General features: G+C 47.2%; 5 protein-coding genes across 5 annotated transcripts; 3 read left to right on the forward strand and 2 right to left on the reverse strand.

Annotated features, from left to right (window-relative positions):
* Window positions 1–375: 375 nt before the first annotated feature.
* Window positions 376–2,139, forward strand: GLRG_06512 (cytochrome P450; the record flags this gene model as incomplete). The annotated part of the gene is made up of 4 exons (XM_008097197.1): window positions 376–586; window positions 678–874; window positions 950–1,951; window positions 2,008–2,139. The coding sequence occupies 4 exons, from the start codon at window positions 376–378 to the stop codon at window positions 2,137–2,139; spliced, it is 1,542 nt and encodes a 513-aa protein (XP_008095388.1).
* Window positions 2,140–3,162: 1,023 nt separating this feature from the next.
* GLRG_06513 (uncharacterized protein) lies at window positions 3,163–4,209 on the reverse strand (the record flags this gene model as incomplete). The annotated part of the gene is made up of 3 exons (XM_008097198.1): window positions 3,163–3,919; window positions 3,981–4,030; window positions 4,114–4,209. 3 exons carry the CDS (start codon window positions 4,207–4,209, stop codon window positions 3,163–3,165), a joined length of 903 nt encoding a protein of 300 aa, XP_008095389.1.
* Window positions 4,210–9,086: 4,877 nt separating this feature from the next.
* GLRG_06514 (short chain dehydrogenase) lies at window positions 9,087–9,815 on the forward strand (the record flags this gene model as incomplete). Its single annotated transcript, XM_008097199.1, has 1 exon — window positions 9,087–9,815. The coding sequence occupies one exon, from the start codon at window positions 9,087–9,089 to the stop codon at window positions 9,813–9,815; it is 729 nt and encodes a 242-aa protein (XP_008095390.1).
* Window positions 9,816–9,987: 172 nt separating this feature from the next.
* On the reverse strand, window positions 9,988–10,904 carry GLRG_06515 (uncharacterized protein; the record flags this gene model as incomplete). Its single annotated transcript, XM_008097200.1, has 4 exons — window positions 9,988–10,309; window positions 10,367–10,470; window positions 10,519–10,662; window positions 10,707–10,904. The coding sequence occupies 4 exons, from the start codon at window positions 10,902–10,904 to the stop codon at window positions 9,988–9,990; spliced, it is 768 nt and encodes a 255-aa protein (XP_008095391.1).
* A 3,836-nt stretch (window positions 10,905–14,740) lies between these two features.
* GLRG_06516 (uncharacterized protein) lies at window positions 14,741–16,582 on the forward strand (the record flags this gene model as incomplete). The annotated part of the gene is made up of 2 exons (XM_008097201.1): window positions 14,741–14,797; window positions 14,996–16,582. The coding sequence occupies 2 exons, from the start codon at window positions 14,741–14,743 to the stop codon at window positions 16,580–16,582; spliced, it is 1,644 nt and encodes a 547-aa protein (XP_008095392.1).
* Window positions 16,583–17,827: the final 1,245 nt, after the last annotated feature.

Consider the following 17,827-nt stretch of genomic DNA (forward strand, 5'->3'; position numbering starts at 1 on the left):
AGATCTTTATATCAAACAGATTCCAATATATTTAACTACTCCAGACCATTGTCTCATTCTCAAAAAGCATCCTATGCTGCTTGGTTCTGTTCTTCTCCAATAAAAGGGATTTGGCGGTGACAAATTCGGTTGGAAGTAGGCTGGATAAACATATCCGCTAGCTCCCCTGGGTCTGCAGCCGACGGTGTCTGATTGGCTTCAACCCGCTTTTGTTGATGTGAGCCCAGACATAATACATGCCGAGATCCAGGAAGCCAACAAAGCATGCGTTGCGGGGAACCGGGTGCTGGTATAAAGGTCCAAAGAGCATGACATTCAGCATGCCGTGTGAGCTAAACAATCTTTCTTATGGCTTTCCTCTAAGTGAAATACACGATGAGTGTTCTCGTCGCGGTTTTAACATGGGCAGTCACCCCGATTGTCTTCGCTGTGGCATGTGTATACATCATCAGGCGAATCACTCTGTATATCAAACTGAGGCAATTTGGTGGGCCATGGTGGACTGGAATCACCCACCTCCCTCATAGCAGAGCAATTGTCGCCCCCAATTGCCACGAATGGTACGCGGAAATGAATGATAAGTATGGTATGTTTTTCCAAATGATTCCCAACTTCGGTTCTTCGCTTTCGACTGCTTCATATAAATTCGTCTGGAGCTGTGACTGACACTGGCTCAGGCACATTTGCACGCATAGCACCAGGAATGCTGGTCACATCTTCGCCGGAAGTTTGGGCACATTTGAATAAACACCGGGGCTACAAGAGATCTGACTGGTACTACCACGCTTGTCGAGTAGAGTACCGGAGGGACAATGTTTTCACCCAGACAGACAATAAGAAACATGAAATTCGGCGGAAACAAATGGCTCCTGGGGCGAGTTCCCTTTTACCTTTCATATGATATCACATGTTTCAAGTACTATCTCAGCTAACTTGTATACGATCGCAGTACTCAGGCAAAGAGAACTTTGACCTCGAGCCGACGATCGACCAACGTCTAGGAGAGCTATTGCATCTAATCAGGACAAAATATCTTTCATCTACTACCAAGACTGTGCCAATGGACATGGCAAAAAAGATACAGTATTTCACACTTGATGTGATCAGTTCTGTTGGTCTTGGCAAAGCATTCGGTATGCTGCAGTCTGATAGTGACGTAGACGACTATCTAAAGTCGACCGAGGAGGGCTTGTCTTATGCCACTTTGGTAGTTGCTCTAGGTATCAGCTGGATAGCTCAAGCCCCTCTCATCGGCAAGTTCATTGCTCCCTCGCCTACCGACAACAACGGCTTTGGCAGGATGATTGCCGCATGCTTCCGCTACGTTGACGAACGGACGAAAAGCGATACCGACGAGCGGTCCGATATGCTAGCCTCATTCGTCCAGCATGGTTTGAGGGGTGACGAGCTGCGATCGGAGGCACTCGAGCAAGTTATTGCAGGATCTGATACCACCGCAGCTGCTATCCGTGGTGCCATTCTTCAAATCATGGCCAATAGCCGTGTCTACTCGAAATTACAGCGCGAAATTGATGGTGCTGTGCGTGATGGGATCGCTCCAAGAACGGGGGAAGGCCTCATTACCCTAGCACAAGCAAGGAAGTTGCCGTATTTGCAAGCTGTCATTCGCGAATCCCTGAGATTTCGCCCCCCTGTAGTCAACATCTTCTCGCGAGACACGCCACCTGGAGGTGACATCGTCAAGGTCGACGGTGAGGATGTCTACCTCCCTGGCGGTATCTGCATAGGGTATTCGGCCTACGCGATACATCGAAGTGAAAAGGTATACGGCAATGATTCAAAGCTTTTCCGACCTGAGAGGTGGTTCGAGCGGGATGCTGATAAGCTCGCCAACATGATTCGGACGAACGACCTCGTTTTTGGGCACGGGAACTTTATGTGTTTAGGAAAGCCAGTAGCACAGATGGAACTCTCTAAGACCATCTTCGAGGTACGTGCCGAAACTCACATTGTGCGAAGCATTCTTAGACTGAAATATCACGCTAGATATTTCGTCACTTCCAATTAGCGCCTATTGACCCGGCCCGACCATGGAAAGCACGAAATTGCATGGGATTGTTCGTCATCTCAGACATGTGGGTCGAGGCAACTGAAAGAAAGGTTGAGGCCCACGACTAGCTGGACCAGAAAGAACGCCTCGAACATTTACCTTAAGTATTGTGAGAGCTTCTCCAGCCCTAGATTGGCGAGACTCTAAACTGTCAAATCCAGAAGAGCTGTATGCGAAGTAACCTGAATCTTTTATCGTTAGTATTGTGATACCTGTTATTCTTGTAGCTGTAGTAAGTCTAACGCTTGCAGAGCATCTGGCCCTAATCTAAGAAACTGCACACGATTTAACCACCAGATAACTTCAGCAGGGCGGTGCCTTCAACTATATCTAACATATTGTGCACTCTAAAACGTCATACGAATTGTTCATCATCCCCTGTCTGTAAATGTTACTGTTGATTGTATTGATTATCATGGAAACTATAATATGTAGCACTGGCTTAACATAGCTTAACTAATGATGCCTATGACTTTAAGTCTTCCCTGCCCTGATCTTCATTATAGGCCATCGTAACTAACTTGTATTGCTGTATCCAGTGTATTTTGAGCCCATGAAGATCTTACCTACGTAATGATTAAAGGCTCCTTGCATAGGAGTTTGCGGCCTATAACTTAAATATGAGTGAACGAAGCGGTTTTTGATGACCGAATTACGAAGTCAATGTTGCTCATGGCATGATTGCTGGGAAAGGTAAATCTCCCAATGCTTTCCATCAACATGTTTCCTTAATGAAGATGGCGAACAGGTCAACAAAAGAGCTTCATACTAGGACTGAGTAGGCCAAACACTTGAGATCGCACTCCAGCCTTCACAAAGTTACATTTCTATCTACAACAGACATTCAGGTTCTACCATACAAGTTACTATTCCTCTTTCTCCATCTATTAAGAAAAAGAAAAGAGAAACGTGGGTTTTAGGAGGGAAGATTACCACCCCGAGTAATCGGAATAAATGCTATTGATTTCTAACACTAAAAATTACATGTACCTCGATGCTTGCTTTGTCACACCAGTGTGAATAAGCCAATACATGATCTCAAGCAGATTGTGAACCCTTTCTTCGATAGGTCAGATGCGCCAAAAGTGTCCTTAAAAACGAACGCGACGAGCCCGCTTACTGGGTGAAGCAGGCACTGGCCGTCCACCTACCGGGCCTGCAGCTGGGGGTGAAGCGGGCTTGCCAGCTGCTGTAGGGGCGGCGGCAGGAGGAGGAGGAGCGGGCTTTCCAGCCGCTGGGGCAGCAGGAGGAGCAGCGGCAGGAGGAGCAGCGGGCTTTCCAGCAGCTGGAGCAGCGGCAACAGGAGGAGCAGCAGCAGGAGGAGGCGGAGCAGCGGCAGGAGGAGCGGCGGGCTTTCCAGCCGCTGGGGCGGCAGGAGGAGCGGCGGCAGGAGGAGCGGCGGCAGGAGGAGCGGCGGGCTTTCCAGCAGCTGGAGCAGCGGCAGCAGGTTGAGCACCTCCCTTTCCTTTGAGAACACCAGCGGCGGCGCCCAGAACAGTATTCAGCGGGTTGGCCTGCTGTCCAGCGGCAGCTCCAGCAGCTGGCTGTGCCCCTTTGCCTTTGAGAACTCCAGCAGCAGTGCCAAGGACAGCGCCGATGGGATCTGCGGCTTGAGAGCCAGCAGGAGCCGCGGCACCGGCAGGTTGAGCGCCCTTGCCCTTAAGAACTCCAGCAGCTGTGCCAAGGACAGCGGCGATAGGGTTCGCCGCGGGTGATGCAGCCGACGCAGCGGCAGCTTGCCTAGCTTCCAGTATCGAACCTTTCCTCTCGCTAGCCGCATTGGCTTTCCCCGGTGCCGCGGCGCCAGTTGTCTTTCCTGCTACTGTGGCAGCATTGTTTGCACAGCTTCTGAGATTGCATTAGTTCTCGGTGCCCAAAGGGTGGACGGTGGTTGTATTTCCGAGCTTACCCTAGGATCCCACCAGCCTGTGCTCTCACACACTTGGCATTTGCCTGGCCCTATGGTAAGACGGTTAGCGTTACTGATTCTCACTGCAGTATCTAGTACCATAGTGGGTATTATGTTAGTGCCGAAGCCATACCGAGAGAGCGCAGTCGAGGTCATCGAAGCAAGTAGCTCCTTGCGCGGAAACGTAGGTAGCGCACAACGCGGAAGCGACGATAGCAAAGCCACGCATTTCGATCTCCTAGTATGATTCTGTTGCTGGTATTTGTAGGAACCTGTCAAAATAGAGAAAAGCGTGTAAATAATCTTCGGGCAAGTTCTTGAGTAGACTACTACACTTTCGTTGTGGGAATAGACCATGTCGCACTGAAGATCTATCTTGTAATTTATATTCACAAAGTCCTGCCTTTAGTCCAGCTCCTGCATGTCAATTTGACGACCAGCCGATCAGAGGCAGAACCTTAATTTCATCTTGTAGCCGAGGTAGCCTTCGGCGTGCAGATTTGTGGCAACAGCCACGAATGTCATTTAACGACACTTTTCAGACGTCTCGACATTGGTTTGACCGTAAAACACGCCAGCTCTCTTGTGTAAATCCTGTCTGTGCAAAGTACCAAGTGGCTTGGCTTCTCATCATAACAAGCCTAAGCAAGTCAAAGAGCACAAGCCAGATGTTGCAGTTTCGTTAATTACCGGGGAGAGTATCGAACGTCTGACAATTGTGAAGGGGTAGCAGTTCGTCTGAACAATTTGACAAATACTAGTTTGCACTGGACTTATCCTGGTACAAGTGTGCACCTCTTTGACCACGATATGGAGCTGAGACGACCCCTGCGTCGGAGCATTACCTCGCCGGGGACGTCGGTGCTTGGGACACCATCTGTGGCAAAGTCGATATTGGTGAAAATGTAAAAACAAGTTTCCTCATTGAGATTCTCGTCAACAGGCTTCCACCTTTTTAACCTTTTTGCACAGAACAAGATAGTAGCCTCCCTCTTCAGGGTTATCACTCACTCCAATCACAACGCAATGAACATGTCTATTGATACATCTTGAACAATAACTGATCTAGTGTGGCGTTCATGGATCAGCTGATTCAGCATAGGTCGAGACGTCTAATAAATCATGTCTAGCTGTCTCATCGTTTCGCAGATGTATTTTCAGTGTCGACCACTACCCAACTTCATTCGTACTCATAGCACCTGTTTTCACAGGCACTGAATATCGGACTAGGAACAGCTGTGTAAACTATTTTTTTTTCTTCATATTTCTTTCTTGTTTTTTAAGACGTATTATAGCAAACTAGGTTTTAGGTAGAAGGTACTCCGCCATGGAAGTCTTGTGTTTAAGAACAGTGGGCAAGGTCTGTTGCAGGTCTACCGGTAGTCAATGACAGATGCAACAATTGATTAGTTATTTGCTTAATCGGCTCTCGTTCAAGTTGCGGATGCGAACGCACGGAGAGACCCAGCAACCGTGGAGTCGTCAGCTCAGTGGAATGCTGGCCGCCTGCTCTTTTCATCAAGCCCTGACCTCATATCACGCATTGTTTCAGCTTCCAAAAATAAAACATGCCACAATATTAAACATTGATTATTTTGTTGTCAGTGCGTCCCCTAAATTTGACAAATAGGCACCTATCCTGTCTGCTATATGCCCTCTTTCCCAAACTGAAAAAATCTGTCAAAATGAGTAATCCTTATTCTTGGAGTGTATGTTTGTATCGATTGTGGTGTATTGTGCAATCCGGGATGTTTTGTGGTGTCCTTACCTTGAAGGTAAATAGGCCTCTCCATACTCCCTATCCTGGCACTCGAGTGAAAAGAGAATAATCGATTTCATCTACATAATCCAAACACTGAACGTACTTATTTTTAGAAGGCCATTATAACCCTGTTGCGTTCGAGATTTAGGACGGCCGTTCTAGAACTATATCGATCCTATCAAACTCGTAAAGGAGTGGGCGACCGAGTATTGTAACTACTGATAAGGAATTTGTCTATTGTTTGTATAATATGTAAAGGGCCACGTTTGACGATAGGAGCGACTAACCTTTTCTTTTTATCTAAGCACCTAATTATTTGTCTATTAACGCTATCTATTAATATAACGTACATAATAAGCAAGCGCGCCAGACAAGCAAGCGCGCCACCTAATCACAGCTACCTTATAAATATAACTAAGAAGTAACTATAAAATAATAAAATTAATTTAAACTACTTAGAATCCTATTCTTTAGATATTTCTTTATTAAACTAGTACGTTTACGTATTATATCTAGTGTTCCTATAGGTACTATACTACTATTTACCTATTTTTATTCTTAATTTATAACTACTACTTTAATATATTTCCTCTTTAATTTAGGTTATTACCTCTCTTTATAACTAAATATCTTATATATTAGCTATAGTAAGACTTCTTTTTTACTTTAAATAAGTTTTTTTTACTTTTTTATATTAGTTAGGTAAGTTATTTTTTTTATAAAAGGTTTTAACTTTAGCCTTTAATAAAGTACTTTTATATATAATTCTTAATACTTTTTTAAGAATATACTTAGTAGCTATTAATCTATATATTAAGGAGCTATTTAGATAATTAATAAAGTAATCCTTAATAAAAGTTCCTTAAGAAGATATCTTTATTATATTATATAATATTTAAAAAGTCTAAGCTAGTAGTATTATTAAAAAGGATCCTAAAGGTGTTAAAGTGTATAACTTAATATCTAGCTTTAATAGTATACTTTCTAGACTTAGAGAGATAAGCCTTACCTCTCTAAAGCCTCTTTAAATATTTACTTTTATAAAAGCTTACTTAAAGGTATTATAAAATACTAAAAAGAAGTTATTTTTTATAATATAGGTATTACTTTATTATATTTTACTTTTAATTTCTTAACTATATACTAGCTTTAAAGGCTTAAAATACTTAATATCTAAAGGCTAAAGTAAATAAAATAAATAAAGTAGTATATAAAAAGTAATAATATTATTTTTTTTATAATATAGCTTAAAGTCTATAATATAGTAACTTTTATACTTATTAATAATAAAAAAATAATATTTTTTTATATATAACTTTAAATATTAATTAAAGTACTAAAGCTAAATTAGACTTTTTTTATTTATTATTTATTTATTTTTAGATATTATAATAACTTAGTTAGGTAAAAAACTAAATTCTATATACTAAGTAAAAAAAAGATTTTTACTTTTAATAATAATATATAGTAGGACGCTATAACTAAATAAACTAATAGCCTAAATAACTATAACTTATTCTTAATTTCTAAGCTATACTATTTTTATATTTAAGTATCTTTTAGAGCTTATAATAACTATTTTAAATATAATCTAGCTTATTATAAAGCTAGTTTTATTAAAGTTATAAATATTAGACTTTATAATATTATATTTTATAATTATATTTACTATAAAGTAAAACTATATATTTATTATATTTAGATCTTTATATTAAGCCTTTTTATAGTTATACTTATAAAAAAAATATATTTAAAGCTTTAGTGTTTATTTAATAAAGTTTAAAGCCTAACACTTACTAACTAAAGGCATATTATAGTTAGTAAGTAGTTAATTAGCTATTTCTTTAATACTACTAAGGTAGGGAGGAAATAATTAGAAATTTAGGTTAAGAATAAACTTAACTAGCTTCTTTTTTTTAAGTTCTATTAAATTCTATAAGTTAAGTATAATATTATGTTATAATAGTATACCTTTTAATTAATATATTACTAAATTATAACTAATATTATATATCTTTACTATAGCTTAAATACTAAGTTTTAGATCTTTTTTATACGCTTAGACAGCTAGCTGTACCTAAGCTTTATTATAAGTTAATTTCATTGTTATTAGTAGAGGAATAAAAGGGAAAGGTTAGATGGTCAGATGGTTGTGGTTTAGTGGCGCACTCGCTTGTCTGGCGCGCTCGCTTATTATGTACGTTATCGTATTTATAATTCTCTAAGATAAACATTCTAGCTGCAGTTTCCGAGCTTCTTGTTTTCATTTGATTTCTCTACCCTAGCAGGTGATGTGACTTTTCTTTCGCCGCAGCCCGTCGTCCCCTATGCGCTCCGTACTACATGGCGATGCCCTGATAGGATCATTTTTCTCCCAGATAAGCATTTCAAATTCAAAAATTCTCGTCCATTTGTATAGGTCTTCGATGCAGCGTTACAAGAAGGTGTGCGTGGTGACTGGTGAGCAACAATTACTTCTGAATATACACAATATGGCTGGCTTGGCTGGCTTAGCTGTCATTAGCCTTCTTGGCACAACAAACCAGCATTTCGTAGACCAAGCCATGAGAAGGCGAGGCGAACCGCGGTGTATTAACTGACGCAAACAAGATGAACAGCTTCACGCATGCCTGAAAACAATAACTGCAGAAGTCCTGGTGATTACCAATTCGCCTGACAAGAAGTGCTAGTTATTCATTTTCTGTCGTGAAGCTGCAATAGCTCCGTGTGGCTAGTATCAGTGCAAGCCACCACAGATGTGGCGTAGCACCCGCACGGACTGCTCGGAATAGGTATTTCTACTATCCGTACTTCTCCGGTCTATACAGAGATTCTGAATAGGACAACTACTTTACTCTCAAATGATAAAACTCTCCGGTTCATCACATTTTCTATTGCAACCTCTAGGCAGTAATCTAGACATTTGAGCTTTTCAGTCGTATCTTATGAGAGCGATGACGACATACAAAACTTGATCAGGTAACCCGGTCATAGGTTACAAGCCTGGTGATGTATCGCTGATGGGTTTTCCTCCTAAATATTTTATGTCAGGTTGGGCCCGACAACCCTCCGGCGAAAGTGGCCGGTGGGGACCCACCTCTCGCCGCTTAATTTGGCCGGTGCTTCACAAAGATTGGCCGTACATGTCATAAAGCGATTGTGAAGCTCTATACCTGGTGGAACGTGGAATTAGGTGATCCGGTAACAAATATATATATGTGCCATACTCTCACGTTCCCTTCTGTCAGAGACTCAGTATCCTACAACAACTTCAACAACTTAATTGCAAGCTAACATCAACTTTCGGGTCTCATCACGAATTCACAAGACGTCAAATAGTCACGATGATCATTGCACTCGTTACTGGAGGGAACTCCGGCATTGGTGAGGCTGTTGTCCGACAATTAGCCAAGACGCCTGATTTCCGCGTTATTATTGGATCTCGCAATGCAGAGTCGGGCTTGAAGCTGGCTGACTCCCTCAGCCAGGAGGGAGGTCATTCTGTCTCCTCTGTACAACTCGATCTCGTCTCTGATGAGTCTATCTTCAATGCTGTCAAGCACATAGAAGATATTTACGGCAGGCTCGATGTCCTTGTCAATAACGCCGGTATTCTTATCGACCGCCGTCCTGACGCGTTCACCACCACTCGCGATCTCTTCCGCAAAACTTTCGAGACCAATGTATTTGGTACGGCTGTGCTGTCTGAAGCGGCCCTCCCGCTTTTACTCAGGGCCGAGTACCCACGCATCATCTTTGTCTCATCCACGATGGGCTCCTTGGAGGTGTCCCTGGACGAGACTACTCCTTTCTACCATACCGACTACAAGGCGTACGATGCCAGCAAGGCGGCTGTAAACATGCTCGCGGTTAACTATGCACGCTTGCTCAAAGATACCGGTGGAGCTTCCAATGCAGTCTGCCCGGGACTGGTCAAAACGAAGTTGGCTGGCTACCACGATTATGGTACGTCTGTTGAGATCGGTGCCGAAAGAATCGTCAGTTTGGCCACCACTAGCCCGGGAGGGCCCACGGGAACTTTCTCCAACCGCCAAGGCCCCATACCATGGTAAAAGAGATACTAATTTCAAACTATCATGAGCCTGATTGGAGATTTCTGTCACACGAAACGACGCCATTGACTACAGGCAGTAAACAAGGCCGCATATCCATGATGATAGTTTCTTTTCTTAATTCAGCCTTGATACTCGGAATTGGCTATGTACCTGTCCACATGTATCAACACTACATTACAGTCATAGCTAAATTCAAGAAGTTTCCGATGTTGTCTGCTCCAGAGTTCCAGATGTCCAGCTTTTCTGGGTTGCGCTCAGAATTGGCAGCTCGATTGCATTCCAAAAGCTCTCCAAAAGAAGATATTTGGTGTGGTGAATTACGTGTATACGAGAGAGCGATCATCTCTTCTTTCCACGACTCTTGCGTAGAAGCAGCCCACTGTACTTTGTGGCATGGAAGAGGTAAGTCTTTCCAGTTTTCAAGTATGTCACAGCCTGTGCCTACATTTACGCAAGCTACCTGTGCGATGAGAAACCAAACGCAAGCAGCTCTGTTGGGTCAGGGTTAGTTGGCCCACTGTGATACCGTGTCTTGAAAGATCATTTACCTTGTGCAGGACTCATTCAAGATCCAGTCTTCCCACGAGGCAGAAGCACCTGAGTCGACAATGCAGGGGGTACCTGTCACTGTCATGAATTGCTTCCAAAATGCCTAGATGTCTTTTAGCCCAATACATATACTGGAACCTTAATCACGAACCGAGTATGCCAATAGCATTTCCATATTGTATTCCCGATGCTCAGTCGAGATAACCTCGCCGTCCACGGCGCGCATAATGATATAGATGAGCTCTGCCTGTAAAGCTGCGAACACCTCATGTTTGGTGTAATTTTGCATCTGCTTCTGTTAGTCTCTGGCGGAAGAGCACAACTTCTACAAGGACTCACATGTTTTATATTCCGGTCTTGCTCTTCTCGAATTGTCTTCCATAAGAAAGATCTTGTGTCTCTATTCCGCGTGACATATAGCATAGCAATGCTCATGCAGTTGGCAAGCGGTTCAGGAATGTGGCTCTTGTCTTGATATGAGTGTATAAAAGGCGGAAACGATGATCTTCGGGTCATCATATGAGGGTAGGAGCGCAGCGACCTTTTGATGAGATTTCTGGTATTGTCGGCCATGCCATTTATGGCGCATAGGTTATTGAGCGGGAATGGTGCTTCCGATACAACAGAAATGATGGTGGAAGTACCAGAAATGATATGCCCATATGCATCTGGAGTTAGTGCCATGTGCGTGACACTGAGGTCATCTCCCAAAACCTCGAGACCAGGAGCAAAATCAAACCCTAGGTCGGTGATGTTTCCTAAAAACGGAGCTTCACCTGAGTGGATAGATTGTGTCGAATGGTCCCAAGGCATCCCATTATGGTGAACTAATGACGAAGTGTGGCTGTGGATAAACGACTGGGATGGTGAAGCTTGTAGTACTGGTGAATATTGAAGCGAAGGTGCAGTGGCGAGTCTTCTTTGAGCTTTCTTCTCGGGGTAGACGCAGCTCAGGCCTCTCTCTTTGCAACGTGCACAGCAGGGCTGAAGGCTACACTTGCACTTGGCGGCGCTGCATTCTCGGCATGGCTTCGGGCGGACTTGAGGCCGAGTTCTTGTACGGCGGCAGTATGTCAGGTGTCTTTTCAATGCAGCTTCTTGAGAGTCGACGTCTTGTCAGATCATAGGTGATGATATATGGACGCATGTTCTTATAGCATGCTGAAAACGTACCTTCTGTGAAGGGCTTACTGCAAAGTTCGCAGAAAGAAACCTCTGGAGCTCCGTTGCTCTGAGTCCAAGCAAGGCCGAAGTCTAGACTCATCTGGACAGGATTTCCTCACTAAGAGGATGTGAAGTGTATTACTGGTTTAGAGACATGAGATATTTTTGGCGACTTCACTATAAGTTCCTTATGAAGATTGATCAACAAGTTTATTGTCCCGACAAGCTTCAGGCCCTCCCTCGCCAAAAACGTGCTCCGATAACATCAACGAATCGAATTTGTCAGCGACACTAGACGGCAATCCATGACAGCGCGGAGTTAAGGCCAATGTCCGAGTGCCAAACAATGGTAGCGATAGAAACTGATTAGTACTTAATGGCCAGGCATCGCCGAAGGGTGATGAATATGGACAAAGTAGAGCGGCAGGGGAAGCGTCATCAGTTAATCAGTGGTTTCCTTTCCCAACGCAACCTTAGTGATGGAAGCAAAGCGCTGATCGACACGCTGACATAACGCGTCTTGGTGAGAGTCAAAGCCGCCCAGGAAATGGGAAACGACATACGCGTACGGATCCTGAGACTAACGAATACATAATTTGGCGCTAAAGCTTGGGGCCGGCGGCTAATCAATATTCGCGGAGGCCAAGGTTGTCAAGCTACAGTAGTACCGAGACAACCGACGAATATTCCAGTTATGCTCGGTTCTCTCCTGAACACCAGCCATCTATCCCAGTAAGAGATCAGATGATGGCATTGGGGTCTAGATCCAAACAGCGTTTTGAGTTCAACAATGCGCAAGGGGGCTGGAGCTGACACTTGCCACCTGCTGTCGTGTCGCGCTCTCAGCAGTCAGATCGACAGGAGCATTTGGCGACGGACAGACAATCAGCTGTTAGACCATGTTTTAGACTACGGGCGGAGCTATCCTGCAATACTTGATGGTGTTGTGGGTGCATGGCAGCCTAATGGAGGTGGTGAGAGTACCCGATGATCGTGTGGCAGGATTGGCGGCTGCAGTTGACGGCGCTGACTAGAGTGAGGAATGGCACGGACATCTTGAGCCCAATGGCGGGGGGGGGGGGGAGAGATACGGGAGAGCACGTTGGCCTTGGTGTTTTGATGAACGAGCGGTCGGATGCTTCTCTTGTGTTCGTCACACAAAAGACGAATGATTATGACGCTTGTAGCAGTGAGACCTGAGTGAGAACGGCAATAAGAGCCCAAGATGTGAGAGAATTCGTGTGGCCTTCTGCCCCGCGGTCACCCGCCGCCCACGTTTTGTTCATATCCGTCAATCCACCATGACGGAGGATGAACGGTTAACGGCTCTCAGCCAAGCGGTCGGTGCTGGAACACACGACGTCAGGAACCAGCAAGGTATCGGAGGCTGGGTAGCAATACAGCAATGACAAGTGGGCAAGCTGTCCCCGATTTGGAAAGTGAAGCTGTACGACCTCATCGTGCGTGCATCGTGCATTGGCAGAGACTCACAGGGAGGCGGGACTGAGGGATTCGAGAGGTAAGGGAAATTTGGTCACCGACTCACAATCAACGGCAGAAAAGCCGTGGCGGCCAACAGGCCGAGCTAAACAGCCGGCCGACTCCCTCTCTCTCTGCTCGGTCCCTCCCCCTCTCCCCCCTTTTTTCTTTTTCTTTTTTTATCTTTCCCTTCCCTTTTTCCTCATATGGCCTCCTCATGAGTAATCCCTGACAAGCTGATGCGTGGTTTGATGCGGTGAAGAGGGCTGGAAACGGAGGAGGGGATGGAAGGAAGGTGAAAGGAAGGGGTATGAAGTGGCGGGATGGCGGGAAGAAGCCGGAGGCCAGATTGGAGCAGGGACCATGGATGGTCAGTGACAGAGGTGGTGAATCGAGTGATGAGTATGAAGTGGGCCAGACCCGCCAGGAAATGGAAAGTGGTGGTTCTTGGCCCAACCAGTCGCGTCAAGCTGGACCTGTCAAGGTAAAAGAATCTGCCGTTCCGTTTGGCCAGTTTGGTCCCCTTTCGTCTTGTCCCTTTCGGAAGTGGTCAGCTGCGACGAGGCCCAAGAATGTAAAGGGGCGCTCAGAGGCTTCCCCGGGACCAATCGCCGGGATGTCGCCTTGTCTTGAAAACGGTCTGGGCTGGTCTTGTCGCCCCTCGTAGGAGGAGGGGTGGCTTTCCCCTCGGCCTTCAGGAAGTGAGGGCGCGCGCGCAAGAAGAGGCGGGCCTCCAAGCCGTCACTGTGACTGCTGCGGCGGCAGCAGATGTGATTGTGATAGGAGTCAGTGATAGATGGGAGGACCAACACCACGCACGATGGATGAGCAGAGTTTCAATCTGATTGCTGGGCGTTGCTTGCCCGTTGGCCCGTCGAGTCAGTTTTGGTGTCTAACGTGCCTCTCTCACTGGTTCAATTTCGTATTTCCCAAGAGTATCCGTAGGTGTAATTGAAGTATTTCATGTCGATATGCCCCTCTTGTCCCCTTCATCCAAGTCTCCCTTTCCCTCTTCTCCCCGCTATTTCTTCGCTCATCTTAACCAACACACACTGACTGTTACCCCATCATCATCCTCTGTACCGGGTACCTACAAGGTCAGCCAGCTTGTTTGCATACAACACTCCCACCGACATTCACACACACACCGTCATATTGGATTTGGCTCCATCGCTGTCACAAAAGACATCTTGATCCGTTTTTTCGAGACTTTGTGGGACCGATTCACAATCCCGTGCTCGGCCTCCTCCGCTGGCGGCCCTGTGCCCTGTCACCCAAGCCGGTATTCGGTTCCGTTTAGGACGGTAATGGTGGGGTTGTTTGTGTTTTAAGGGCCGCCTCCTTTTCCCTCACCGCATCGTTGACAGCGCGCGGGACCTTACCGCCCGAAGAAGGTGCCCAGAAGCGCCCCGTGTGCCTTCCGAACAGCGAAGAAGGTCTCATTTTGGCGGTGGACTGGGCTTCCTCGGGAACCAGCCTCCCCCCCCCTCCTTCCTTACACTAATACCGCCGGGGATCCCCTTCGGCACCCTGGACCTTGTCGTCACTTAACAAGACGGGAGGCTTCAAAAACCGACTAGTATCGCCCGCAACGACACTACCACACCAGGTTGCCGCCTGTGTGGGAGTCACTCTCACACCTTTTTTTGGTCCAGCATCCCCTTCACCACCCTCGCGCGCATACTTGACTTTCTTGGTGAAAGAAGCTGGCCAAGTGATTGAAAATCATCATGGCCCTCACGCAGACGGTCACCATCATCAACAACTCGGGCAAAATCATAAGTACCGTAGGTCTTTTTTCTCTGGCACACGTTGCATTCTCCACCGCCCCTCTTTCAGACGCCATGTCTACTGCGATCTGGCCCTAGATTTCGGCTGTCGGGCCTGCGTGCAACGCTCAACATGCAAGCAATGCAGACGCGCTATCACTATCAGGCGAACGATATTAGACCAATAGCTGACGTGTCACCTTTTCGATGCTGTAGGGAAAACACCTGGCTGGTATCTTCAAGGAAGCCAAGGCGTCTTACCAGGAGAAGAAGGCTGCCATCAAGGCCGACCGCGAGTTCCTCAAGCGCGCCCAAACCTTCGACACAGCACGCGATCCTCCTCCCGAGGCCTTCGATCGCCGCTACTCGCACGATGATGGCCGCTCTGTAGCCAGCTCCAGGAGGAGCCATCGCTCCTCACGCTACCACGACCACGATGTGGAATACTCCCCACGACGGGCCCTGACCGAAAACAACCTCAAGACACACTCTGAAGTCTCGAGTGTCACGCCATCGAGGGCACCGCCCCCTACCGCATACCGAGTCCCCTATGCAGAGACCGCTCCTCGTGATATGGCTATGAGCCGCCCGGCCATGCATCACTATACGACTGCACCGACGTGTAGCGAGAGCCTCGCAGACTCGGCAACCATCCGCGGCTCCATGGTTCCCCGTACCATGTCAGCGCCAGTGATGGCCAAAGCCCACAAGGAGAAAGATATTGACATGGACCTCGCCTATGGCAACATTCCCCCCGACCTGCAAGATCGCACCGACCTGGACCCCTCGAACAAGGAAAAGGAGGCCAAGACTCTTGTCGCCAGGGTCGAGGAGCTTCTCGATGAAGCCAAGTGCGTGCACCACTCAGCTACTGCTACCATCGCCCATCTCCAGGGAAACCCCGATGCTGCCGCGGCTGTCGCTCTGACTCTTGCCGAGCTGTCCACGCTCTTGAAGCAAATGTCGCCTGCATTCTTATCCGTCATCAAGGGAGGCTCGCCCGCCGTTTTCGCACTCCTCGCTTCACCGCAGTTTCTCATTGCAGCGGGTGCGAGCATCGGTCTCACCGTGGTTATGTTCGGCGGATGGAAGATTGTGAAGCAGATCAAGGATGCGCAAGCCCAGAGACAGGCGGCTATCGCCAACGCCATCGCATTCGAGGCTCAACCGGCACCGCAGCCCATCGAGTACGACTACCCCCCAGAACAGTACGATCCGTACGCCCAGCCTCGGGAAGGCAGTGTCGCCTATGAGGAGGCATACGTCCTCGACCCCCGTCTTGATGAGGAGCTAAGCTCCATCGAGAGCTGGCGGCGCGGCATCGCGCCTTTTGGCGAGGACGAGAGCGCCGACATGGAGCTCATCAGCCCTGAAGCCGCGCGTTCCATCCGCGGAGACCCAGATACCCGCACGGAGCGGAGTTTCCGTACGCAACGCAGCTCCAAGACGCACCGTAGCTCCAGAACGGAGAGAACGGACAGGACCGAAAGGACTGAGAAGTCGTCCCGGTCGCACCGTAGCATGCGCGAGTCGGAGATCCCCGAGCGCAAGAGCAGCATTGCGAGGTCCGAGAAGGATGCTGAGAGCGTCGCCAGCAGCCACCGCAGCCACCGAAGCTCCAAGTCGAAGCGCAGTGAGCGTGCGTCGACGCTGGCCATCGAAGATGGCAGCCGCCAGAAGGGTGACGAGGCTATCGAGGCGGTCTTGCGGCCGAAGAAGAACAACATGCTCAAGTCTCTGTTCAAGAAGAAGGAGAGGGAGCACAGAGAAAGAGATGAGCGGGTGTCTGCGTTGGTGTTTTGATGAACCATGTCGATGAGAGAGACGAATAGATGAAGACAACGAAAAACGGAAACAATGCATACGGCTCGGGCGGTGTCCCCGGCCTAGACGGAGTTGGGATTGTAATGGGTACCATGGACGAAGGATATCATGACGTATGGGTATGCACTCACACTTGCATTATCGTCAGGAAGGTTATATTACCAGAGAAGGAAGCATACTAAGAAGCTATTGTTACATGAGTTTTGGTCAAAGAGAAGAAGATGAGAAAGGTTCAATTTTGATGATAGATATTATTTCAATTTACACTAGATACGGCAACCAAGACTGGTCGATCAAGTGACAGCGGTGACAATTGGAGACTTGGCCATACATAACAGGATGTGTGTGCTCGGCCATACTATCTATCTATCAATGGCTCTATGGAGGGGACAGTGCCCCCTGGGGCTAGCCAAGTCATCGCCATCGCCGACTAAGCGGCGTAGGGCTGAATCGAAAATGGGCAAGATTCGAGAGTCAATAACATGCGATCGGCGCTATCTAGGTGCCAGCTGAACAACACGGCGCAAACCTACCGACGGCCAAGGACAAAATATTGGAGGGGAGGGATTGTTGTGGGGGGGAAGCCTCCACGCCTTCTTTTCGTTTCCGGTGCGAATGAGGCGCATGCCAGCTTTCTCTACAGCTGTTTCTGACATAACCCTCGAATTTTGGCCAATAACATCGTCTTCTATCCTGTAGCCACGACGCATAATCTCACACGTTTTTGGCATTGCACAGCTTCTTTGCTTGCTTGAGAATCGACGCCGGGTCTCAGAGTCGTATTGAACCAACACCCCATTTCCCTAGCTAAGCACGAGCAGAGAGAGTAGTCCTCCCTTCCGGCATCTAGCGCCTAGCCAACCCGCTAGGCGGTCCCAAGAACCGTAGGGCCGGGACTTGGCTAGGTGCAAGGGCTAAAGAACACGGCCTTGCTTTATCCGTTGTTCTAACATCCTTGGACCTACTAACTCTTGCTAGGTAGGCCCGGACATTTTCATTTCTCCATCTCAGCCTTAGTATATGCGGGCATCCATCTCATCATGGCCAGACGAGCCATTCTTCGAATGAGGCTCGGTGCTGTTTGTGCGAACGTACGGGATGGGCTCACAGCCCCCAACTCCCGAGACCCCAGCCTTCGACTAGCTTCTCGTCCTCCGCCTAAAAATCTCTTTTCCGTCATCTCACCTCATCATCAACCCTGCATTGCATTCGAGGTACCAATGG

The sequence above is a fragment of the Colletotrichum graminicola genome (assembly GCF_000149035.1).
Source record: "Colletotrichum graminicola M1.001 genomic scaffold supercont1.25, whole genome shotgun sequence".
Lineage (NCBI taxonomy): Eukaryota > Fungi > Ascomycota > Sordariomycetes > Glomerellales > Glomerellaceae > Colletotrichum > Colletotrichum graminicola.